The 26,648-nt window shown below is 42.7% G+C and overlaps 1 protein-coding gene across 2 annotated transcripts in view; it reads left to right on the top strand.

Moving 5' to 3' along the window:
- The window catches only part of PAK1 (p21 (RAC1) activated kinase 1), a 71,750-nt gene extending 47,373 nt beyond the window's left edge, over positions 1-24,377 (top strand). For both annotated transcript variants that reach the window (XM_066341225.1, XM_066341224.1), the window contains 12 exons: positions 1,269-1,416; positions 2,525-2,562; positions 4,450-4,566; positions 4,866-5,040; positions 7,999-8,062; positions 8,948-8,996; positions 11,308-11,420; positions 16,616-16,733; positions 17,189-17,288; positions 19,073-19,269; positions 21,151-21,288; positions 23,159-24,377. In XM_066341225.1, the coding sequence (XP_066197322.1) occupies positions 1,269-1,416; positions 2,525-2,562; positions 4,450-4,566; positions 4,866-5,040; positions 7,999-8,062; positions 8,948-8,996; positions 11,308-11,420; positions 16,616-16,733; positions 17,189-17,288; positions 19,073-19,269; positions 21,151-21,288; positions 23,159-23,245 (1,344 nt within the window). In that variant the 3' untranslated portion in view covers positions 23,246-24,377. The remainder of the gene's footprint in view (positions 1-1,268; positions 1,417-2,524; positions 2,563-4,449; positions 4,567-4,865; positions 5,041-7,998; positions 8,063-8,947; positions 8,997-11,307; positions 11,421-16,615; positions 16,734-17,188; positions 17,289-19,072; positions 19,270-21,150; positions 21,289-23,158) is intronic.
- The last annotated feature ends 2,271 nt before the right edge of the window (positions 24,378-26,648 follow it).

Below are 26,648 nucleotides of genomic sequence, written 5' to 3'. Positions count from 1 at the left end.
CTTCCCATCTCTTCCCCTCCCTTCCTCCTCCAGAGCTGAAAGAGGTCTATAGCATAGTCTGTGTCCCCCAAGTGGGGCTCTGAGAGTTTTCCTTTGGGAGGCACACAGCTGTGTACAACTACTTAGGACAGAACATGTATGTGCTGCCCTAAGGCTGAATGTCAGATGCTTTTACGTGTGGTGGGTTTTTTTTTCATTTATTGACATGCAAAATACTGTAAAGACAGGGTTGTGTTTCATCATATTTTCTTTCTTATTTTGGTTATGAGAGAGTATTTTCTGGCAGCAGCAGTTGTTTGTGAACAAGGTGTTTCTACCTGTCTGTATTATGCTGCTTTTTCAGGGACTTTATTCCCTTACCCTGAGCCATGTGTACAGGTGTGTTTTGCATGGCAGTCTCTAGACTGGCCCAAGGTGCCCCACATGGACTAGTGGGGCATTGCCTGAGGGGTGTATCCAGCCATCCTTTTGAACAGGGAGGATAACTTCATTGCTCATGGATCCCAATCTCTGCCACTTTGTCCATACAAAGTGTTACCCCTGCTGGTGAGGAAAGGCACAAGTCTGGCTGCTCTCCAGGTGTGTTTATTTTCTGGCTGAAATGATGTCCCTATAACGAAATTCTGAGCTTCAGATGTGAAGTTAAGACCTCTGCTTTCCCAGCTCTGGTTACAAAGGGCACCACACTGCTGTTGCCAAAGAGCTCTAGTGCTACCAGAAGACCCAAATGAGCGTTGCATGTCCATTGTGCTAGAGGACATGCAGTGTATGTTACCTCTATAGTCTTTCTTCAGTGTATAAAAGTACATGAATACCTATGCATAAAGGATTTTGTGTTTTGCTTCATGTGTTGTTGGTTTTTTTGGGGGTTGGTTGGTTGGTTGTTTTTTTCTCCTTTTTTTTTTTTTTCTCTTTTTTCTTTTTTCTTTCTTTTTTTTTTTTTCTTGAGGCTTTTTCCTAACTGCAGCAATTGGGTCTTCTGTTTTCTGGTTTTTGGATTTTGGTCTGCAAAGGACCTGGTAGTCACTCCGAGACCCAAGAGCAGAGTGACATTTGCATGCCTAAGTGTGATTTGTAGCACAGGCAGTGGCTAGAAAGGCACACATTCACCACCTCTTTTTTTTTCCTCTCCTTTCTGTCCTCTTTTCTCCCTATTTCCCTCACAGTACTTCAAAAAACTCCAAAAGCTGGGGGCAGAACTGTTGCATGGGCTTGTATTTTGTGCACATCAGGCCAGCTGTGTGTTAACAAGGTGCCTCTTCCCACAGGGAATGCCAGAGCAATGGGCACGTCTGCTGCAGACTTCCAACATCACCAAGTCAGAGCAGAAGAAGAACCCCCAGGCAGTGCTGGATGTGTTGGAGTTTTACAACTCCAAGAAGATCTCCAACAGCCAGAAGTACATGAGCTTCACAGGTACATGGTCATGGTCTCATGTGGCTGCTCCATGGTCAGGGCATGTGGGGTTTCATTTGTTTAATCAACAAGTAGGTCTCTCTCTTCAAGGAAAATGTGAATGAGAGTCTCTGGCTGCTCAAGCACCCTTCTTCCTTTAAAATGGTGTTCAGTTAATCTGGATGCCCAGCATAGCTGCAAAAGAGGAGGTCAGTCAACTGACTGAGCCTCCCAAACACATACTTTTTCTGGTGCTCGCAGCCAGCATCTGGAAGGCAGATCCCAGACTGCTGGGACTGGGTTCCCCCTGATGAAAGTCTCCCTGGAGGAAACAGGGAGCTAAATTTTGCACCAGTTTCAGTTTGCAGGGTGGGTGTGAATGTTGCTTTTTGTGAACTTGGGGTGAGAGTTTCTCTGCTCCCCTGTGCCATGGTTGAGGAATATGCCTCAGCTGCCTGGGTGCTTGAAAATTGATGGCTGGGTACCTCTAAAAGTCAAAACTGCCAAGGTTTTGTGCCTCTTTCTATGGCTTATCTGCCCTCTGAAGGACATCTGCAACCACCACTCCTTTTCCATACAACTGCAACTCCTTCCCTTTCTAAATATTAACCCCTACTTTGGTTCTTTTAGGGGAATAAAACCATATCACCAGATCTGGTACTAATTAGGAAGGCTCCAAGTGGGGATAAAAGCACGAATGTTCCCCATATGTGCCTGGATAGTCAAATGAGAAGCCCATCAGTTGACTTGTGGGGTCCTCTGTGCTGTTCCAGGAAGTTTAGGTGGCTGAGTCTGAACATTTTGCAGTCAGGAATCAGCTGCAGTGCCTCTGCTGGGGACTTAGTCCATTGGTAATATTTTGTGTACGTGGATGGAGGACAGCATTCATTCAGGTTTTGCTCTGGGCAATTCCACTCTCCTGCTGCATGGATTTGTGACCCCTACATTTGTCTGCATTTATTTATCCTCTGTTCCTATATCTTCCAGGGAGCAGCTGGTTCTGGGAAGCTGGAATTAGGGACCTAAGTTTGGGAGCAGCCTTTTTTCCTGCCTTTTCTAAAGAGAGCTTGTCCCTTGCTCCTCTCCCCACTGCTGCTGCATTTCTAACTCATTATTAACTTTCTTTCAGATAAATCAGCAGAGGATTACAATTCATCTAATACATTGGTAAGCCTGTCTCAAGTTTAACTCAAATTTTCAAAAACTAGTTAATTGCATGTAAACTTGTAATTTGCTTAGTATTTTAGAATCTGAAGCATATATATTTTTATGGTGAGTACATGTTTATAAAACAGGCATGCTCCTTTCACTTTTTTTTCCAACTGGTGGGGAATAAAGCAGATGAGATGTAAGTAGGATTTTTAGCGAAGAGTGCATTAGTGAATGGAAATTAGTGAATTAATTACTAGAAATAGCTCTGTTTTCATAGAAGTTGGTCTTTTTCTATACCTAGAATGTAATAACCATGCTGCTGTCAGGTTTTATGCTTCTATAAACATCTGCGACATAACAAAGTTTAGTTATTAATCTGCAATGTTTGATTTACCAAAGCTAATGTTGATTAACCAGACTAATCTCTAGCAGAACAGGAAATAAAGGGTTCTCCTCCTCTCTGCTTGACCTTTACTCAGCCCTTGCCAGGGCAGGCACCACTCCTATTTGCTTTGTTAAGAAACATGATACATTTCTGTATGTGCCTGTGAGATGGAAGAAAAAAACTTTCAGTTTAAGATAGTTCATAAAAGCCCACAATTCCCTTATCTCTTGTTTTCTCATGGCCATGTCATTACCTAAAATTGGCTTATTATGCTCCCTTTCAAAGGCAGGCTATTCAGATCTGATCATTTATGACTCTGTAAAAAGAAAAGGAAAATGTTTCTGCCAATGTTCATTATTACATGTCATTCTGTGAAGTTTCAATATCTGAGGTTGTGATTTTAAGTAAATCCTGATAAGAACAGTAGTTACCAGTCTACTGAGAGAGCCTGAGGGAAGGCATTGGGTAAGCTTTAATTTTGGGGATATTCAGCAAACTCTCAGTACACAGGTTTTCCTTGTTGCTTTTAACCAGCTGGGCTTTTGTGTTATGTCAAGTGCGTTTTGACAATTTTTTGTCAGGATGATGGTGACATCAAGTATTTTAGGCTCAGTGAAATACTGTGCTGCTTTCCCCCTCTTTCTGAGGACTTAAATGCTTTTCTCCTGCCACTCTTAGGGAAGTGATGATGCTCAAACAAAACTGGTCTAGTGGGTTGAGGACTTCACCAAGTTTATTCTGAAATGTTTATAGTGTAAGGAATGTAATGAACTTCAAATCTACTTTCAAATGTATAAGTTTAAAAGCTACTTTTATTCCTAATCACAGTATTGCAGAAAATTCCAGATAATTTTAACTACTTATAAAACTATTTTTAAACAAAACAATTGTTCTTATTTTTCCATAATTTTTAATGTGATGAAGTAATTTTAAAAGATATTTGAAAAGATTTTGCCAGATTCTTCTTCCAAAATCTCACATTAATTAATTAGTTCTCAACCACAATACCAGAGGCAATGTTAACTTGATCTGACTTTTGGAGAAAGCATTAATAGTTTGATGCAAATTCTAGCATTTAAAGTCTGAAATCTTCATACTGAATGATCAGGGTTTGAGGCAAGGAAAAAATCTTAAGACACAGTATAAATAGGGGCAGATATTTCCAAACCTGAGTGTCCCAAAACTTTCTGGTCAGCTTTGTGGGTGTTGGGAAAGCAGTGAGTCAGCCCAGGTCTGCTCAGGTCCTTGGGAAGAGGCTTGCTGTCACTCAGGCAGATGAGGAGCTCTGTCTGAATGGTTGTCAAGCAGTGCTGGACTGCACATCCATTTCCCATGAAGACCCAGGAACTCTGAGTTTTGAGTTTTTCAGACACTGTAACTCACCAACCTGTTCTGATTATTGTTTTTCTGCACTTGCTTCAGCGCAATCTCTGTTAAGAGCTTAATCCAGTGTTTGTGATTTTGTTTATAGCATGTGATTGGGTTTTGATTTTTGCTATTTGTGGAACTCCATGCAGAATGTGAAGGCTGTCTCTGAGACCCCTGCAGTGCCCTCAGTGTCTGAAGATGAGGACGATGAAGATGATGCAGCTCCACCCCCTGTGATAGCTCCACGACCTGAACACACCAAATCTGTGAGCAGAAATTCTTTGTTCAGCCTGCACTGCTGCAGTCATGGTCAGGCCTTGACTGGCTCTGCATGGATTCATGCTGAGCCCTTCTTGGGAACAGGAGGGAGGCAGTGGGCATTCCTTCTGGCAGAGTACCTTAATGTTGTCACCTGCCAAGTTGTGGGGGACATAAGTCCTTGATTAGTGATGTTAGTTGCTAGCAAAGCAGCTATAGAAATGCATCCCTGGCAACAACAATAACAAGATGAATAGAAATGTTTAAATCTTCACCTGACTTGTGTGTTTTTTCTTGACAAAATTAGATATACACCCGCTCGGTGATAGACCCTCTTCCTCCCCCTACCAGAGACGTGGCCACCTCTCCCATTTCTTCTCCCTCGGAAAACAGCACAACAGCACCTGACATGCTGGTCAGGAACACAGAGAAGCAAAAGAAAAAGCCAAAAATGTCAGATGAAGAGATACTGGAAAAATTAAGTATGTCCTTGTTCTTTAAAAAGTTAAATTCCAGGTCTTGTTGTCTTGGTTTCTCAGTGTGTCAAAAAGCTGAAATGTTTCCATATTTTGTGATCCCTTACTGAAGACATGGGCACACAGTCACAACACAAAATTGGGGGCAGTTTTAAGGGGTGAGTCTGAATTCAAGCTGAGCACCTGTGATACTGGCTGAAGTCCCCAGGGAGTTACAGATCCTCAGGCTCTGCAGAACAAGCCCTGAGCAAATGCCATCTATTTAACTATGAAGTCTGAGATCATTCCATCTTATCCTGTAGCTCTGAAGCATGAATGATTATATTGCAATGCTAGACATAAGGTGTCTAAAAGATGGAGAGAAAATTAATGCATTCTCAAGTTTGCCTTCCACAGTATCATGGTGTAAAGTGACTTGGTTATTTTTAAGTGCTTTAACATTTTGTGGGTAGCCAAATTGGTCGGTTTTTTTCTGAGAAAAATTCATCAAGTCTCTCACTTGTGTCCTCATGTCTTTAACAGTTTGTACCTTCAGTGCAAGTGCTCCTCTGCTGCCTTTTGGTACTGGTGGTTTTGGGTTATGCTGTGGCATATCCAACAGCTGAACCAGCTCTTTCATGAAATTGATTGCTCTCCTTAGCCTGGGCCAGGTTTTATTCGAGTAGAGCATTTCTAATTTTTTGAACTGCTAATCCTGTATTAGTCACGTCCATGCCTTGCTTAGCAGTTGACTTGAATTCTGTTAGCACCTCTATGATAAGGCTGGCCTCTCTGGTTTGAGGGTATATTTGTCTGTATTTTAGGAATAAGAGTCTAGTAGTTAGATGAGGACTTAATCTGAGGATATAACTTTAAAAAAAATTAAAATATTAGAATGGTCTCTGAATAACTCATTTCTCTAAATAAAGCCTAAATTGACTTATGGCTTATTAACTGGGATAGTTGCTATTGGAAAACTCGCACCCATTGTTTCAAAACACCAGCTTCACTCACTCAATTAGTAGGATCTTTGTACCATTAAGCATTCAAGACATTTTAGTGACCAGGCAGGGAGAGCAGCAACTGTGGCAGGAAAAAAAAGTGTTATTCTAATAAAAATACACCCACTTCAGTCATGCAGAGAAGTGCAAGTGCTACTTTTGGGAGTGTTGAGAAGCAGATGTACCTTCTGACAACCTTGCTTGCTCCAGGTGTCAGCTTCTATATGTGGGCTAGTCAGAAAAATGTTATGAAGTTCTAATCTTTAGTCTTAATCTAAGTAAAAATGCCTTTCACTGAGGGCAATGGAGCTGTACTTGTGCAGACAAGCAGCCTTTTGAGATTTTAGTTTAACATGTAACTAAAATGATTAAAACTGTAAAACAAAAATATATTAACACGAACTACAGATGTGCTAAATGCATGCAAAGGTTAAAAGGAGGCTGCTCAGTCTCTACCTCTCAGCAGAAACACAGCATTGGTGCAATAATTTACGAATCCTCACCTGACTTTTTGGAAGGTAGGTAACACCCCCCCCCCCTTCCCCATTTTAGAGTTAACAGCATTAAACAGGGCAAAACTGGCAACTGCCACTTGTCCCCACAGCATTCTGTTCAGTCCTGGCCTCAGGGAAACATTTGCAGTTTGAGCTTGTAGCCCATGTTAGGCTTTGAGGGGAAATTTCTGAATATTTGTTCAGAAATACCAGTCCTCAGGGCAGACAGCATTGCTTCTGTAATTGTAGAGTGGGCTTTGGAAAGCCAGATTTCTCTTCCTGCCCTCCTCTCCAAACATGAGTGATATTCCCTACTTCTGCCTCTCTCTGTCCTAAACCCTCTGGGCTTGGCTGCTCTCCATTGATGTCTGAAAATAGCCTGTTCTTGCTCTGCTTGCTACTGGATTTCTTGGCTTAATGACCACGAGCAGTTTCTTTGCCAGTATCCGTCTGGTAAGGCTCAGCCCCAGACCCTGTGAGAGCAGCACCATGTGTCGGCAGCTTCGGTGACTTGCAAACACCAACTTGAATGCAGCTCTGCAGCCCTTGCTCCTACCAGCCAGCCTGGCTCTGTTAGAGAGGAGACTGGCTCCCAGCTGAGCTCCAGAAATTCCTGGCTCTGGATCCTTCACCCTAAAAAGGATGTAATTCTTGCCTGCCATAGAGGAGTTATCATTATCAGTTAAAGTTTGCAGCCACTTGCAGCCCTGTGCTGTGGAACACCAGGGAAAGTGCTTTTCCCTTTGAGGAAGACATTCTTCTGGTTTTGGGAGAATGAGCTGAGATGGTCTGAGGTGCTCTCCAAAACCAGAGGGATGCTGGTGACTGCTGCTAAAACCTGTGCTGACTGTCAGGTTCCTGGAAGAGCAGCTGAGCATTGCCCAGGACAGGCCAGGGGAGGTTTGGCTCTGAAGGGTCTCTCTACCTTCACTGGGTCAGTAAACGGTTGTGGTTGTGCTGGTGTGAAAACATCATAAATACTTATTTTTCTGCTACAATTTTTCATGGTGTAAGGAAACCTTTGACTACTTTTATAACAGACTGTTGCCTCCAAGATGATCGAGAGCCCAGCCTCCAAATTCAGACACATTGCAGTACAGGGGCATCTTAGATCCTCCAGGGAGTTGAAGCTGGGAGTGACTTTAAATAGCAGTTTTCCAACAAATTATTGTTTTTCCATGTGTTAGGCCTGTGTATCTCCATCCTGCACCTAGTAATGACTGCCAGGGAAGGTTAAATGTTCTTAATGTCTATGTCCCCATCATTCCTGAAGGGAAGTTCCTGATACAGGAGAATGCTGCTGCTGTGTGTGAATAAATAACTGAGCACTTCCGTGGTGTCTGTGTGCCTCTGGTTTTTTGATGAGTGGTTCATGAGACAGAGCCTGCTGTGGTGGATGGAGCTGTTCTTACAGCTAGTTCCTGTAGCTGTATGAAAAAAGGACTTGAAGAAAATCCTCTTGGTTTTTTTTTTTTTTTTTTTTTTTCTAGGAAGTATCGTGAGTGTGGGCGACCCAAAAAAGAAGTACACAAATTTTGAGAAGATTGGACAGGGGTTAGTATGTGCTTCTTCTGTCCTAAGCCTTTCATTTCCTTATGCTAAGAAGAATTCACTGAAATCAGGCAAAGTTAGCTTGCTGGAAATGTTGTTGGGGATACTTTGGAAAGTTTATTTTGTTTGATTGTTTATTTGTTTGGTTGTTTATTTGTTTTCTTCATTTTGTTTTTGGTTATTTTGCTGGGTTCCACATCCCCCAAATCTTCTCCTGTTCCTGGCAAAGTCACAGGGACTGGGTTTTTTATGCAATTGTGTTGTAATATAAGAAATTATAGCATTAGATGATCAGGTTGATAAATACAGCTACAACCAGGGAAAGAACTGCAAGACCATCTTCAGTTTACAGATTTGCTTCTGAAACAGCTCTTCTCAAGGCATGTGCTGTGCCCCTCTAAGCAAGGTAGGGGGAAAGTAGAGATTGTAGGAGAGACTGTACTGAGGCAAAACACAGATCTGCAGTCAGGCCCATGTGCTCAGCCTCAAACTCTTGTTCGCCTCACTACAGCTGCCCCATTTGTTTACTTCAGCTGATCCTGTGGCTCTAACATGTTGGGCATTCTCTAAGCCACGGTAATGTGGTCATGCCACTTGAAATGGAATAAACTAGCTGTCCTACAGTTTGCTGGTTTAGCAGCAAGGGTTTGGATGACCATAGTGTCCCTTATTAGGAGCTTTTCTCCCTGTAAATCCTCTGGCTTCTGCCTCAACAGCAGCCTTATCTCAGAAATATTTCAGATTATGTTTACCACTAGAATTATTGCATGTAAAGGAATGGGATTGAAAGCACTTCAGAGAGTCAAGTGGGAATAGGCATGTGTTTAACTCTCACTTTTGCTTTGAGACACTAATAAGTGATTATTTTTTCTTTTCTGTTTTGTTTAGAGCCTCAGGTACAGTTTACACAGCAATAGATGTAGCTACAGGACAGGAGGTAAGTGCTGTCAGAGTACCACAGCAGTGGATTTGGATTTTGGATTATGTCCCAAAAGTTCAAGTTGATACAAAATAAAGACTGTCTTTCAAGGATTCATGACATCTTATTTTTAATGAGGTCTTTGTTTACTTACTAATGAGACATGGCTGAGTGGTCTGAGCAGAGAACTGGAAAAAATTACTTCCCAAGTTTTGATTCCTGAATCACTTCATATTTATAAAGATCCTTTCTGTGATTGCAAAGGTTAGAAGCAAATGTTTGGACTGGGCAGTTCCTCAGTATAAGTTTCTCTCTTCTTCCCCAGGATTGCTGCCTGTCTCCATGCAAACTCCTTTATTTGCCATTTTCTCCTTTGCTTCCTAGACTTAAATTACTTAACTTGCATAGAAATAGTTCCTTTCCCACCCTTTGCCCAGCTACTTTCTGCCCTGGAATTGTGAGACAAGGAATGCCTGCCTTTTCTTTTTTCCTCTTACAAATATTTAAAAGTCTCATGCTTATTGCCTGCATAATAAACTAGTAGTGATGGCTGGATATGCAGCATTTATGGAAACTTTTATTTTACATGGAGGATTTTTTAAAAGATGAAAGTTTGTGTTGTTCCAGATACATTCATGGAAGTCTGCAACAGTGTGTGTCTACTTTGCATTTGTGCAATGTAAGAGTTATTGACCAGTAAATTTCATGATTGTGCTTTTTGCTGAAATGCCTTCACCTCCTTTTTCAGTTCCTGAAGAATTAATGCAGTTTAATTGGAGCCTTTAAGGAGGGATTCTCATATTTATTTTGAAACAATGGGAAATTTTATAGGAGGGGAAGTCCTTCAAAAATTTTCTGCTTTCTTTCTGGACCCCTTGGGGTGACTCCCATGTGAAAATTTTAACTCTTGTATTACAACAGACTTTTAAATCATTGCTATTACAGTAGTGTGCTCAGACCCTGAATTTTTAAATCTGCATTTGGGATTGCTGTAACTTTGTCATGCTGTTGCTTGTTCTTTTCTGTGAAGTGCACTGAACTCAGGAGCTCAGTGCAGGGAAACACTGCTGGTTTCTTTATCTGCACAAAATGCCTTCCCTCTTTTCTTCATCTTTCATTCTTCTCTCTGGCCTTGTACAAAGAGCAACACAGGGTTTTTGGTTTTGTCTTCTTTAAGTACTGTTTGGCAGCCCTCGTGAGGACTGTGGAAAATCAGCATGTCTGTCTGCTCTTGCCTTCTCATGTGTTGTGATTTTTGTATGATCTTCCCTGCTTTACTATCAGAATGCTACTTGTATCCATCTATATTGGTTCTATGTGGCTTGGGTTTTTTTAATCCTTGTTTTTGAGAGTTACTGTAGTTGCTGGCTCCCATCCATTCATCCAGGCTCTTTTCTCTGCAGGTAGCAGTTTCGTAAAGGTGTAGTTTCACTTCATTCCTTTTGCCTAAATATTGTACCAAAGACAGTTGAGTTGTAACCTCTGAGAGTTATCTCTGCCCCCAGCTGTGCTGAGTAGGTTTACTGATTTGAAGGCCTCTCTGAGGGTCAGATGCTCTCATGAAGTACTGGTAGTGTGGAAACTTGAATACAGATGTTAAAAACGTGTTGTAACCTTCCTGCTCTTTGCATACCTACATGAGGAGCAGGTATCTGAAAACAAGAAGAAAGTTACTAAACCAAAGGGCTGCAGCTGACAAATCCATCCCTGTTGCCCTTCAGGCATGACTGGACATAAAGCTGACTCCAATTAATTTATTTTCATCCTTACATCTGAACATTAGTGCTTCTCTCCCTCATGTCTTGTTGTGACAAAAGAAATAGAGTTACTACTTTGAAGTAGTAAGCGTGGTTGTGTTATTACACACTTTAGATTTCTGGAAGCTGAAATTTGCATGGGACCAGGGGAAAAAAAGCACCAAAAAATTATCAGAAACATCCAATTAAAAATAAAATTAATAAGAATTCTATCAGAAACAAAATTTTTTTTGACATACCAGACCATATGAGAGTAAGAGGATCTCTGTGTTACCAAGAAAGTGTAGATGGCTGTCCAACTGTGACATTAAGATGCTGTATGAGAATGGCAATTCCCCTTGTTCTTTTTTTCATTAACCATCATCCAGCATGTGTGGAAATGGACTGGCTGCAGGAACTTGCAGAGTTATGGAGTGGTAATTCAATAGCTGATGATGAAAAAGTGACCTCATGATGGAAAGATGGTTTTTTTTTTTCCTCCCTCATGTGGATGTGGGACTAAATCAACTGGTAGTGGCAGGTTTCTGAGGGACTCCTGCAATAATGCTTTACTTGACTTCTTTTCACTGCAGGTTGCAATCAAACAGATGAATTTGCAGCAGCAGCCCAAAAAAGAACTGATTATTAATGAGATCCTTGTGATGAGGGAAAACAAAAACTCCAACATTGTCAACTACTTGGACAGGTATGTCAGTATTTGAAGGGCTCACAATGGGACACTGGAAAACACTTCCTTGTCAGTGAATTCAGGGTTTCTGGCTCTTGCAAGTGTAGGGCAACCTTGCCATGGTTAGAGTGTGGGTGGCCTGGCAGTCTCTCTCCAAAATGCAAAGAAACGGGTGTCTTTGCAATAACCAAACCAGGGTTAATGGGCTGTCTAGGCTCCCTTCAGAGGTGCTGGCAAGTAAGGTCCTGTCAGGACTTTATTTTTCATCTCTCTCCTTTGCCAAATTTGACACAACAAACTTCCTGCTTAGTTCCTTCCTGTTACTAAAGGAGAAATAGAAACAGTTTGAAATGTATTATTTCTATTTGCTTTCCTCTTCTTTTCTTTTCTACTGAGCAATGCTGGTGTTCTGCTGCCAGAGGAGCAGGCTGCTTCCAGAGTTAGATGTAGTCATGTCCCTGTGACTGTCCACTGAGGTTTTTGCACAGTAGCATAGCAGCAGTGAGGGTGAATGACATGTGACATGATGTCTGGGGAGACCTCAATGCAGCCGTGCACTACTTTAAGGGGACTTGTAAAAAGGGAGAGAGTGACTTTTCAAGCACTGATAGAACAAGAAGGAACCGTTTTGGTATAACGGAGAAATTCTTTACTGTGAGGGGTGGTGAGGCACTGGCACAGTGCCTTTTGGCACAGCCTGCCCTGCCAGTGTTCAGGGCTGGGTTGGGTGGGACTCTGAGCAGCCTGGTGTAATGGAAGGTGTCGCAGCCCATGGCAGGGGTTTGGAACTTGGTGGTCTTTAAGGTCCCTTTGAACGCAAAGCATTCCATCATTCCATGATGCTGAAAGCCCAACAGGCAAAGGCATTTAATTTCTTGAATTCATCCTCATCACAGTGCTGCATTTTGTCAAGCCTGTGTCACTCGCTTGTTAAAACTATAGCTAGTTCCATTTGAGCTACAGCAAGATTTTCAGTCTGCTGCACTCGACATCTGAATGCAGCAGTTCTGATGAACCACAGGTTTGCCTTATTGTAAGGGTAAAGACTACTTGGATTAATTGAGCTGCAGACTTTAGTCTTGGCAGCTTGGGTTTTTTGGAAGATACAATGACAGGGTATGGCCAAGCATCTCTAGAAATTTGAGAGAGGATTTGCACACTTTTTTGCTCTGTGTGTATGCCAAAATCTAATCAGATGTTTCTTTAATAGGTTTCTTTTGCAGGCTTTTAATATTTTAGCCAAAAAGGTGGTATTTATCAACTGAAACAGTTGTTTTGCTGAATTTTTGTGGTGCTGTGTCCCATGCATAGCTGTAAAGAGCTACTTTGTTGAGGAGACAGAAAGTCTGCTCCTGAAATTTTTATGATAGAAGTGTGTGTGCAGGGAACTGATGCTGGGCACACGCCCTCTTCCTAGAGAGGAGAAGAATGTTACCAGTGTAAAACAAAACAAGTGGTTAAGAATTGCATCTGGGCAAGAACTTTTGTTTTCCTTTGGCTCCTTAGAGGCTTTGTTTTGACAAAGCTGTTTGATAGACAGGCTCTTCCTGTTAGAGAGCATTGCTGTGTGCATGCACTTGTCTTGGCTAGCCAGTGCATTTCAGCTGCAGGATAGCTCCACGTCCTGCTGTCTTGTTCAAACTTGCAGCAACAAAAGCTGCTGCTTTTGTCCTCTACTTTCACTAATCTTTTTCAGAGGAATTAGCTTTTGTTTGAGTGCTGCACATGGACAGAACAACCGGGATGTACATGAGGGTTCTTGTGCCTGTTGTGCCACTTCAGCTCTGCAACTGCAGGATCCTGTTTCTGGGGCCCTGGGTCTCTCCTGCCCAGCCTAATGTGCTTGTGCTTCCCAAATGCTGAGTTAAGCTGATATTTGGATGCCACTTGCTGGCTTCTCCCTCCTGCTGAAGGAGGTGGAGGAAGGGTGTGCTCCTCACTGCAGGGCCTGGTTTCTGCTTTGTGGTTCTGTTCCAGTGTCTCCCCTTCTGAGTCAGTAATGGTAGCTGCAAGGTAGTCATTGGCATAAACCAGTTCTCTCAGCTCCTGCCCTTATTCAAGGGTTTCCTGTGCTTTGTCCTCTGTTTACTGCATGGCCTACTTGCTTGTGGTTAAGCAGCTTTTCTGCTGCAGTCATAGAGGCCAGTGTTGCACAAAGGTGTGCTGTGATATTTAAGATAGTGACATGGCTTAATTCAGCTGTACTTGGGAGCTGGATTTAGAAGCATCTGGCTCTGAAGACAGTGACACTAGTCTTCTGTACAGACAAACAGCCACTTATGCTGAGTTACCTGCTGGAGTTGCCAGTTCCTTTCTGCTGCATGAAAGAGGCTCTCAGAGCCCTGCTTCTAAATTCAGCCATCTAAACACAGGCATCAGATGCCCAATGCTAGGCAAAACAAACTCTTGCCCTTTAGTTTTGTTCTGAAGAACTTAACTTAATGACCCCCCCAAGTAATTCGTAGCCTCTGTTACCCCAACCCCAAACTGTAGTAGGATGGATGGACAGTGAATGAAGCTGAAGATGTAGGACAGTCATGCTACAGGAACACACTGGTTTCTTTCCTGGCTACATTCATGTTTGTGTGTAGAAGGCATGTTACTGGTGCAAAATCCTCTCATGAATGAACTTGCACTCCTGGGAAACTCCAAATTCCATCAATTTTATCAGTAAAGAATGTGTATTTAAGATAGAGAAGACTTGATGAACAACTCCCTAAAGTATTTAAGTGGAGGCTGAGGAACACCTTACAGGATCAGACATTACCTGCTCTTGCAGATGGATGAAGAGAGAGCTGTGGACCGTCTCCTTCTTCCTCAAATATTTTCATCAGGTTTTTCTTACTGCCAGCTTGTTTTGGAAGGTGACTGTGGGTGACAGTATGTGACACCACAGTGTGCCTGATGTCGCATCAGAGCAGCGTGTAGGTGTCTGGACTTCCTGGTGGTGTCTCTAGAGCTGGTGAGAGAGTGGGTGTGAGTCCTGCCTACAGTGGGCAGCTCGATGACTGAAACTGGCAAAAGAGTGGAAAATCCCCAAGACAGACCCCCCTGAAATTACATTCCTTTGGTGGCAGCTGGCAGGGAGCCACTGTTAGTTTCACTTACATGTGTGTTATGTCAGATCTATCAGTTATTGAGCTGCCAGGGTCTTGGCACATGTTTGTGGCTGCTCATGGCTCGGCTTTGGTTTCACAGTGTGGTTCTTGGCTCGCTCCATCTGTTTTGGCTGCAGAGAGATAGCAGCTTGCTCCCAGTGTGTGGAACCTGAGATTGTCATACAAAAAGCCCATTCTGCCCTCATTGTTACAGTCAAGTGCATTTGGGCTGCAGAGAGTGCTACTGGCAATAAAGGGAAACCTTGCAATGTCCGTGGTGGGTGATTTGTTGAGAGGGTGCTGATAAAATCTGCATGATTTGGCAGAAGCTATGGCATAGGGGCAGGAAGGAAGAGTGTGAATGAAGTTGGGCTTTCAGAGCCCAACAAAAGGTAAATGACCCACAGAGTTAGCAGGAGTGCTTCTGAAAGCAGTCTTGTTGCTCCTCTCTCACTCAGAGGGGCTACTCTGCAGGTGGTACTGCTGTTGCTGGGGTCTGTAATGCTGGGAAAACAAAATGCCAGTGCATCAGCTTCTGTTCCATAGTGGAGTTTGAGACCTCTCTGCTGCAGGAGCCTGTGCCCTTGGGCTTTGTATCCTGGAAGAATCTGCAGATGGCACCTCCCTACACAGTCTTCAGCATCAGCAAACCATGAAACCCACTTTGTCCTGGAGTTAAAAGCTGTCCATAACTGCAACACTGCTGTCATCCAGGTGTAGCTCAGACCATTATTACTATTTAGGGGGATTTTTTTCATCAGCTTAGTGTTCTCAGTGTGTCCTTTGGGGGTAAATACACACCTTGCTCACTCCTGTGATGTTTCACTCATCTCTGTCTACTTTCCATGCCAAGTTTAATGGCTTCTTTCTCCTTTAGTATTTCTTTTTTCCTACTTAACTGGTACCTAGTACCTATCCCAGCTTTTGCATTTGGCTGCTGCCAGATTCATACCTCAGTGAGATCAGTGTTTCATAGCAATGCAAATGTATCCTTGATGACCTCAAATGCCAAATGAAGCTTTTAATTAGATTCTCTGCCCTCTCACTTTTGACTCGTCTGTCCACTGACTTGAAAAATAAGAGGACAGGCTGAAAAGGTAGATTTTCAAACTGATGAGTTCTTCCTTCTGGAATGTGTCATCCTGATGCATCTGTCATGGAAGTTTGTGTTGATGGGTCCAAAAAGGAGCAGAAATGGCTGGTGAGGTTTTTTTTTCCTTTCTTAAAATCCTTTTTTGTTTCTTTTTAATGATTTATTGCTGAAGTCTTCATCTCCAGTCTTCCACTTTTAGGCATGGGTGCACACATGCTCAGCAGAGATGAATATCCCGAATGACTGAGAAAAGCCACTCTCATCTCAGCTGTCTCCTCCTCCTCCCCATCTTCCTATGGGCCTTTTTTAGAAAAGACCTGTCTTTTGGGGGTTTCCTTTTTTAAGTCTTTAGAATTGCTGTTTCATCCAGTAAGGTGTACTCCTTTGCCTTTGCGTGGTTCTGAAATTTTCAGACCAAATCACAGACTAGTTTGATAACGTGGAAAAGATTGAGGTGATTTTCAAATGCATGATGCTTAAAAAAGAAGTTCTCTTTTACGAGTGACTGTGGGTAGCCATTTTCTGTGTCACCCAGAACTCTCCCTGGGCTGAGGCAAAGCAGTCAGTTGCTTCGGACAGCAGGATGCCAGTAATGAAACAGCCCCCAGCCACATCTTCCAGTGCAAGAGCCCTCAGAAGCCATTGCTGTGTGCCAAGTATCTGGGTTGCATGCTTGGACCCTGTCCTTGAGTAGCAGCTCTTTGCCTTCTTTCCCAGCAGCAGGAGCAGTTGTAAGGTCAGGTCTCCATCTTAGTCTGCCTTCTTTCCATGGCAGAAAAATTCAGCCTTGGTATTATGGACAGGAAACTTGTAGCCAGCTCTCCCACTGCATCTCTCCAACTTTTTGTGCTCACCCTTCTCTTTGGTCGTTCAGGTTGTGATTGGATGCTCCCATGAACAGAAAATACCAGGAGTATGTGGTTCCCCAGCACTGTTAAATGCAGCTCGTGTTTTTCTTGCACTTGTAAGAGAGCTTTAATACCTTGTGTGTTGATTTTAAAATCTGGCCTTGGGCTCTCCAGTTACCTTGTAGGAGAAGAGCTCTGGGTGGTGATGGAGTACTTGGCAGGTGGCTCCCTCACTGATGTGGTGACTGAGACCTGCATGGACGAGGGACAAATCGCCGCCGTGTGCCGGGAGGTAAGGGCACCACTCACACTCCAGGGGAGCTCTGCTTGGGAGTGGGGACACGGGCTTTCCACAGCCTGTCTCTGACTCTGTGGAAATGTTTCCAGATTCTGTAATGTGACAGCCATTCTTTTAGGGGATGGATTTCTCCTGTGAGGTTGCACATGTAATTCTAATGCAAGCCTCATGTTTCATCACAGAAGAAAGAACTAGAGTGGAAAGTGGGGGTGGGATCCTCTTGGTTTCGTCTGTTCTTCAAGTCTTTTGGGGCTAACTTGTCCTCCCAGGACCTGCTGATCCCAGTGTGACATGTCTCTGTGGCCCTGCACATACTGAATATATGGAAAGGTCCTAACACAATGCACCCTTACTACCAAAAATGCACAGTCTGTTTGAGTCCTTTAGTTGGCTAATTGTGACTCGTGAATCATTTCATGCACAGTAAGAATATCTCTATTATTTTTCAGTGTCTCCAAGCCCTGGAATTCCTCCATTCAAACCAAGTTATTCACAGAGACATCAAGAGTGACAACATCCTGCTGGGAATGGATGGCTCTGTCAAACTAAGTATGCAGGGAACATTACTGCTTGTGACTTACCAACCCGTGCTATTATCTGCTCTGGGCCAGGCATTTTAGGGAGATGGGTGTTCGAGGTGCTTGATGCTGTCATGATGAACAGGCTGTGGAAATGCTACTGTAGATATTTTTTTTAATGGAGATTGGCAAACACAAACCCTTGTGAGCTGATACCAGACTTGAAGTGAGGCTTGGGCTTCGTTCAGCTTTGGGCCATCTGTTTATGTGAACTAAAATAACAGTATTTTAATGTTACTCCAGTCTAGAAAGCTGGGTTGGAAGGTGTAAGGCTGGAAGTCTTTATTTATGAACAACCTCTTCAGTCTGGAAAATACTGCAGGTACTCAAGGGGCAGGGGAAGTGGAGGGAGAATTGAAAACTTTGTAAGTAGGTATCATTTAATCTTATAATGCCAACCCAGACTGGAGCCTAATGTTGTTTCCTCTTCGTGGTATCACTAGTAATGAAAATCTTGAGACTGTTGTGCCCCTCAGGTGCTAAGGTAGCTGCTGTGCTTGTCATTGTCCATGCAGAAATAAGCCTGGAAACCAATGAATTATTATCTTCCACCTATAGCTTTAACAGAATGGTGCTCCCTTTTTCTTCCTCTCAGTTCTGTTGGCTAGCACCCAACAGGCATAAATAAATCTATTTTTGTCAGCAGTGACAGCAGATATGACTCAAAATTCAGAGTGCAGATATGCTGAGTAAGAAGGTGGGGGTTTTTTTGCACATAATTGCTTTTTAAACTAAAGCTGCACTTTGGTAGAGTCAGATCTCAGGAACATTAGCAATGAACAACTGATGGGGGCCAAAGTGCTGTGTTCTTGTGGAGTAACTTCTTTGAGCACAGTGTGCTGGTACTGGGCTGTAGTTTAAACTTAGAGAAATCCCTGTGGACATGATGCAGTAACCTTCTGGATCTGAGCTGCTTGCTGGCTCTGCTGGAAATTTGCCCTGTTTTTGAACCATATGTCCTTTCCTGGTATTTACCCTTGATGAAAACTCAGCTAGGAGTCAGTTTAATTTTCATCATTCTGTGTAAAATTAGACCTGTGATGCCATAGGGGGTCAGGATGGGAGGTGCATCTTGCTGTGTTGATTCTGCTGGGCTCACAAGAACAGAGATTTAGTTTTCTTTTGGTGAGCCAAATACAAATAAGACATAGGACACAGCAATCTTTGTGTGAAGGCCCTCCATCTTTCTCTCTGTTCAAAGAAAATAATCAGTATAAATTTAAGAACTTTAAATTTATTCTGAACACTCTTTGTTCTATAAAATGAATGTTGTTTGAGGGATAATATGTCTACAGAGGAAGTAATACCCCTTGGACAGAAAATATCACCAGACAGTACAGTGTGTGGTCTGGGGGCTGTATGTAGATCAGACTTGCATTAGTTCCTGTTTCCACATACCCAGGAATTGTCTTTAGACCATATATTACATAGAGCATAGCATCTGTGTAATGCTGCAACACAGCTGAGTGTCCTAACTTCTGTGTGTGGTTATTTCCTGATCCCCATCTTTCACACAGACAAGTCAGCAGCTCTAGAATCCTCATGGCCTCAGAGAGTCAGATTTAGAAACTTAGCTCTAAACACCATCCTCTGTGTTAGCCACAAAACCACTCCTCCTGTCACAGTTGCAGGAGCAGCACACCAAACAGTGCAGAAGGGTAAAGTGTACTGTAGCTCTGGCATCAGTAAGGGCTGTTTTTGGAGAAACTTGCTGATTCCTGTGTCTTTTCCCTCCACCCTATTTTAATTTTCCAGCTGACTTTGGCTTCTGTGCCCAGATCACTCCTGAGCAGAGCAAGCGCAGCACCATGGTGGGCACCCCGTACTGGATGGCACCTGAAGTGGTGACACGGAAAGCTTACGGGCCCAAGGTGGATATCTGGTCTCTGGGGATCATGGCCATCGAGATGATTGAAGGAGAGCCCCCCTACCTCAATGAGAACCCTCTGAGAGTAAGCCACTGCTTTTCTTCTCAGCTCTTCACTAAGCTGCTGGTGAAACAGCTCATGTGAATCCTCGGGTGTGGTTTCATCACCTCCAGCCCCATCTAATTCAAACGATTCTGTGGTCTCCTTAGATGTCATAGTGAGACAGTCTTAGTTAAAAGCCATGGTTTGCTCTGGTTAGCAGAGGTGTGAATTCTTCTGTGAGTTAGATCATGCACACTTGTAATTTCCCACTTTCTGGGATGCTAATAGAAGCAGAAGTTCAACCTTAAGGCAACAAAGCAGTCATGTCTTGAAACTTTCTACATTGTGAATGAGAGAATTCTCTGAGCAACCTGGTGTAGTGGAAGGTTCACTGCCCATGGCAGGAGTAATTGAGATAGTTATCTTTAGGGTCCCTTTCAACCCAAAGCATTCCATGTTTCTGTGATTCTATTCAATTCTATTCTAGTAGGAGCTTTTTCCTAAGGGCAGATTGTTCCTCCTTGCACACTCCAAGTAAAATTAGAAGTGTAATAAGCCTTTAGACAGGGCTTAAGCCTCCTGATGTCTTTCTCCTGATGTCTTTGTTTAATTATTAACAAAAGGAGATATGCTGTCAGCATGTAAGGACATTACTGCTCTTAATGTAAGCTAGATTTATGGCTTTTTCCCCAGTTACATTGGTTGGAGTGATCTAGAAAAATTCCATTTAACTTTTTTTTTTTTTTTCCCATCTCTTGCAATGGAAGTGATTTTTGGGACAGAAGGGCTACTTCTGACAGACAATGGGCTACTTCCAATTGTAGCCAGAGGACTCTGGTCAATAGGCTCAGTAGAGCCTAGGACATGGTTTATCTTACCTTGATATAGGTAAAATAAACTGGATTAGGGGAATTGCATCTCCATTGACTTTATTGATGAGATAGATACTGACTGGAGAAGTAGCCCAGGACTAGCTCAGTTATGGGCATCTGAAGTTAAGCAAGATGGATCCCACTATAAGGGAGGAGAGGCACTATTCTGCAGTAGTGGAACAGCACAACTATATATTCCTGTGCCTCAGAACAAGGGAAGATTAAAATTATGTTCTTACTCTGGGCAGCAGCCAAGAAGACTATAAGGAATAAAACAGTGTTGAGTTAAAGTAACAATACTTTGGTCTCATTTAACTCAATGTATGCCAATCCCAGGCTATCAGACTGCTCCCATGGGGACATGCTGAGTGATGTGCTCAAAAGGCCTGTATATTAACAAGTCTCTGGCAGATTTCTGTTTCTTTTGATAATTCATCCAGGAAATTTCTCACGTGAAATCCTGAAATGGATGAGTTTTGAGTCTCTTGATTCTCAGAGGAGGATGTATGTGAATGCTTTATCCCCAAGCAGTAGCAAAATTGCTTTTTTCTGCAGGATATTAAAAGATGCCCAAGGTTCTGCTGAACATCTTTTGTAAGGAGCCAGCTGCATCTTTAACATGTTAATGTTTTAGGCCTTGTGCACTCAGGCAGAGTACCAACAGAAAAAAAAATCTATTTAGTCAGGGTTACCTTCCCATGAGGATATAACCATTACAGGAGTAATGGTAGAATCGTGCCAGTTAACTTCCCTATATAAACAGGGTCTGGAATGTTGTTTTTGTCCTTGTAATCCATTGAGAGGGCTGCAGGATCCAAACCCAGATTACGAGGGTAAAACAATAAAGGATTGGATCTCATCCACAAAAAAATAGGGCTGGCAGCTATTCTGTGTGCTGAAATGTAGGCATTGATTAGTGATTCTGATAAGGTGGAGTTTTTTCCTCCCCATTGAAATGTGGGGAGGGAGAGGAGAAATGGGTGTCTCTAATCCAGAGATGGAATCTAATCTTCATAACCTTCTGTTTCCTGGGTGCTTGTTTTTTTCTCAGGCCCTGTATCTCATTGCTACTAACGGGACTCCAGAACTGCAGAATCCAGAAAAGCTTTCACCCATATTCCGAGACTTCTTAAATCGCTGTCTTGAAATGGACGTGGAAAAGAGGGGTTCTGCAAAAGAGCTGCTACAGGTAGGTGATGAGGAGCAAGGCTGGAACAATGCAATCATACAATCCTGAGTGAGGCCAGGCTTAGGGGAGAGATCTTGTTTAAGTTCTTAAATACTGCATCAGCTGAAAGCACAAGCACAGCTAAGGTAACCTCTCAGGGGGAAAAAAGCAACAGAAAACCACGGCCCTCAAACATAATCTATAATAAAGTGATAACAGACTGCTCCCTTTCCAATCCTGGCTACTGGCAGCAGCTGGGCAGCGTGTTCTGTGTCCAACCTCAAATAATTGCTGTGTCCCAGGCCTGCCAGATGCTGAGCCCCCTGATTCCTGGTTTCTTCATGTGCTGGCCATGACATCTGTGTGTGTTGTCTTGTCATGCTTGTTCCAATCTGGACAGCAGGAAGGCTTCTAGCTATCAGATATTCTGGCTATTTGGGAGGAGGGATCACAAGCTCTTTGAAACATTCGTGGCTTCAATTAACTGGAGCATTTCACTTCTATCACATTTTGCCTGATACTACTTCTTATAGAGATGATGGAATAAAGCTTGTGAGATATCTTAATTATAGAATGGCCTGGATTGGAAGGGACCCTTAAGATCCTCTGATTCCTTTTCCCCTGCCACGGGCAGGATCACCTTCCTATAGACCAGGCTGCTCAAAGCCCCATCCAACCTGGTCTTGAACAGGGATGGGGCATCCACAGCTTCTCTGGTCAGCCTCACCACCCTATAATCAGATATTTCACTGAAAACCTGGTGTCTTAGTCTGAACTCACAGTGAAAGCTGAGGACCAAGCTGCCAGGATTTTTACCAACATGGATGAGGGGAGTGGTTTGTGTGTTCTTTCTGTCATATTTGCCATGAGGGTGGAATATGTAAGGCTTTGTAAAATAGATCCATGATCAGGAATACTCAGACCTTACTTCTCAGACAGTTTCCTTTTTTTGTTTTCCTTTCTCTCCACTAATTTGTGCAGTGGGCTCAGACTTGGATGTGTTACTGCCTTCTGATACTATAATGAAACATAAATGTCTGACAGTATGCTAGTAGTTGAAAGATCATTTTTTCTTCTGGACTTTTCATTCCTAAAATAACAGAAGTTATGTCCTGTTCTTTGGAGCAGGAGAACATTCTGACTGTAACACTTCAGCCTGTTCTTAACTACTTTGTAGCTTCTGAATTTTTAGTTCTTATTTTTTTCCATCTCTGAAGCACGTAGCCTTGATTGATTGATCCCTTTTGATGCTCAGAAATCTTGCAGATTATCACTGTTTATTGTTTTCAGAACAGCTTGTGGACTTGCCCTTCACTCTCACTTGAGAGCTGTTTTGATAATCAATATTGTTTTATTTAAAGAAGAGCACCTGTATAGGAGACTGAATGGTGCTGTGTTGCAAGCTCTGCGCTGCTCTCCTAAATTTCAGCTGCTTTGCAAATTCCTTTTATCTGGTAGAAGGCCAAGGCAGGCCTGCTTTCTCCATACCTGTGACAATGGGGAACAGGGAAATGAGAGGTGATTCCTGCATGGAGCCCTGTGCCTTGTGTCTGAATCACACAGGTTGGTTTTAATACACCTTCTTTCACACTGGATTTCAGTATACATTTTGCAACTTTATAATTCCCCAGGGGAATTAATTCACTGAGTTTTGCTTTATCTTGAACATGTGTAAACATTGGATAATTTAGCATGTGTTGGGTGCAAATCTCTTCATCACTTCAGGCAATCCCCAAAATTTTGTGGTAGTAACTTATCTTCTGGTTTCACGTGTTCAGAGACTAGAGTAGGTTCTTAGATTTCCTATGGATTTAGGTGAAAATGCTTAGAATAGCCACTTCTGGGGCATGTTCTGAAAAATCTAACCATTTTTCCTTTTGTTCTCTCCTAGCACCAGTTCTTGAAAATTGCAAAGCCTCTCTCCAGTCTCACTCCTCTGATTATTGCAGCTAAAGAGGCAGCCAAGAACAACCATTAAAGTGAAGTCAACACAGTCATCGTGTCAAGACTTTCAGATGTTCATTTCAGAGACTGAATTACTTGCCCTCCTCCCTGTGTGCTCCTTCTGCACAGGGGTTCTTAAAACTTTGACTTGCCCTGAAGGGTGGCAGAGGCATTGTCCACTGTATGTGAAAGGGCACACAACAGGGGCATGGCTGATCTTACATGGTGAACTATCCTTCCATCCTCATGATGGGGATGAGAGGGGAAGAACATTTTGTGTGGGTGAGAAGATCTTTCTGAGAGCGTCTGAACCTGACCTACAAGTAGCGAAGCCAGTTTGTTCTCATATTTCTTATGGTGTTTATTTTTAAAAATAATGTGGAGCCTTAGACCATGTTTATCTTGATAAATTAAATCTTTTGCTGGCTGCACTTTGCCTGCTTCTGCCAAGCTGCTATTACACCACGGAGGCTGCTCTGTGCTTTGGATGACCCGAGGAGGGAAGGAAGCAGGCAGCAGCAATGTGAACAGCTCTCAGCTGAGAGGGGGATGAGGGGGTGAAGGTGCATCCCTCCTGCAGCACTGCTGGATGCTTTGAGGAAGCATGGACAAAGCCTCTGTGTGCTTCCTGCAGCCATTGAAGAACTTATTTCATGGATGATCTCTTTGCCAAATTGTGCGAACTGCCTCCTACTCCCCCCTTCCCCCTTTAGTGACAACTCTACTAGTTAAACAAATCTCAAATATTTTTTTGTTGTTCTAGGAAATAAGTCACAGGAAAGAAAATGACAGAGAGCTCTTTTAGGGTTATTTTATCAGTATCAGTGCTGTGAGGCTTTTTAGAGATGCTGCCCTGTGTGATTAACAATCAGAGCAATTGCTATTGTAAAGATGAGATTTGCCTGCAAAATATTTTGTCAGCTCTTGTTTCTTAGCAGAAGTCCAATGGAAAACAAACTGATAATGGATGCTGCTTTCTCTGTGGAGATGTGGGGACACAAATTTTTTGAAATGATGGCTTCTTTATGCTACTGATTCCTTGGGTTGCCAATAGCCTGTAAAACACCAGGAAACCTGGAACTACTAGAAGAGGGATTGGTTGTAAACACTGGGCTTTTGTTCATCTGTATACTGATTTTAAATAAAGTGACTGCTGCGTTTCTTAACTTGGGACTAAGAGAAGAACTGGAGAATTCACTGTCACCAGCTAAGTCTCTCATTGCTCATATGGTCAGTAGGTTCTTGAATGTGTTGGATGAAGTAATTGAACCTTGTTTCTTACCCCTTCTTCTGCAGTCCTTTGGGATAGTGAGTGGCCCCCAAGGGCGTAACCTTACACTGGGAAAATCGATATAAAAAGTGTGTATTATAACAGTTGGGAGCTGCTTTCTTATGTACTGCTTTGGTGACATATGGGGTGAGTTTAAACCTACTCTGGAATAACCTCTCATCTTTCTGTTGGACAGAAATTCATTCCTTCTTGCTGAGACCCGCTGCTGACTCAGCCCTTTCCTCCCTGGACCTGGGCTTTAATTAAATACATTTTTTGATTGGCTCCACAGTCCATGACAGCCATTACACCAGCTTTACTGGGTGTAGGTACTTTGTGAGTTCTTTTGCTTCTGAGGGGCTTTCTCCCATCCTTTGTGCTCCAGGGTGGTCACTGCTTGACACTAGGGTGAAGTCTATTGCCCAAATTTGTGGCCTCTCTCCCTTTATGTATGTTTATTTCATCTCCCAGTATTGTTAAGCTTCCTTTCACAAAGATTGTATCCAAGGATGAATTCCTTGGGCAAAACAGTAGAGCTGCCAACCTGGAAAGGGATATGATCTATTGATGAGCTCATCTGCTTGGAGCTTAGATGGAGATTGTGGAATTGAAGGCCACTATGCTTGAATAATTCCCTTTGAAAAGGACTTTGTATTCCCTCTGGAAGACTCAGGATGGCGTACGTGGGAAGAATGGAATTAGTGGCTAGATCTCTCTTGATCTGAAATCTCATTTGACTGGCAGATATGGCAATTGACTATTTTTCAGACAGCACAGGGTTCAATTTGATCCACAATGTGTTTGATGTCTCTGACTTCTCTTTGATTCCCTTCCCCATTCCCTTCTCTGCATCTCATTGAGATGAGAACCTTAATGCAGATGTGTCCTATCTGTGAACATGTACAGGATTTTATTTTCCTGCAGCAAGATTTCTGCTAAACTTGCCCAAACAAGATCGAAATGGTTATTTCTATATGTTTTAAGTTGCTCTTCTGCATCCTCTGTTGCATAATGAAAAAGGGATCAACAGTGACTATTTATCCCTCCTCTTACAATGTGCTTCTGTCTCATGGACTTCCACATGGACTCGATCCTGCCTGGTTTCTGTTGGCTGCTGGAGAGGGGTGTTGCCAAAAGCCTTTAGTTCTGCTGGGAAAAGCTGCAAGACTGTGCCTGTGCTTGTGTGTCATCTTGTCCCAGGCTGTTTTGTCCCCACTTGTGATGGGTGGGTGGGAAAAGCAGACAATTGCTACAGTGTGCCTGGAATTAGTTTCTGGTTACCAGACACATCATGGTTTTATGTTCTCAGAAAATCTTTTAAAAAAGTTGCAATTAACATAATCTTAGGAGAATGAGTTAATTTTGTTGTCCTGAAATGCCTCCTTTCCTCCCCTCTCCTTTTGTGTGTGAGACGCCTGGCACCAGCACCTCTGTTAACTTTTGAAGAACCCTTCCTGTCTACAGCACACTCCTGTCTACAGAGGGCCCTTAAACAGCAACTTTTTGACTCAAAAAATATTCTCCAGGGCTTATATTTCTGAGAATATCTTGTCTCTGCTGTTACTTGAAGGTGACTCCAACTGAACAGCTTCTTTTGTGCCTTTTTCCCCCAACTTATTAACTGATTTGCCTGAGATGAAACCATTTTAAATCACACCTCTTAATTATTAATTTGCCCGCTAATATTAAAGTTTTCTCTTCCATATTAGAACATTAAATATCCAATTGCTTTGACTGTCCTTTCAGAAAACTGATTTCCTTTTTGAGAGATGTCAAGAAATCTTATACTAGAAATAATTTCATATCCTACAGTTTACGAAGGGCTTGGTGGAGGGAGAGGCTGAAACATATCTTTTTTTCTTAAACACAGAGATTTTCTTATTTAAGTAACAATTGGTATCTTCAATAAGATTTTTCCTATGTCTCAAGAATGGGCATTGATTTGTACTACTTTAGCTATTAGGGTTTTTTAGGGTTTAGAGGTTTTTTTAAACAAACAATTTGACTTGGGTCCGAGAGTTTGTGTGTGTGAGTGGTATGGAGACTATGTGGGAAGAAGACAGGTTATTTGGACAACTCTGTCAGGCACATGGTGTGAGTTGTCCTGTTCAGGGCCAGGAGTTTGACTCAGTGATCCTTGTGGATGCCCTCTAACTCAGGATATTCT

Source organism: Sylvia atricapilla, chromosome 2 (assembly GCF_009819655.1).
Source record: "Sylvia atricapilla isolate bSylAtr1 chromosome 2, bSylAtr1.pri, whole genome shotgun sequence".
NCBI classification, from domain to species: domain Eukaryota; kingdom Metazoa; phylum Chordata; class Aves; order Passeriformes; family Sylviidae; genus Sylvia; species Sylvia atricapilla.
Note: the sequence above shows the minus strand (reverse complement) of the source record. Positions and strands in the feature narration are given on the sequence as shown.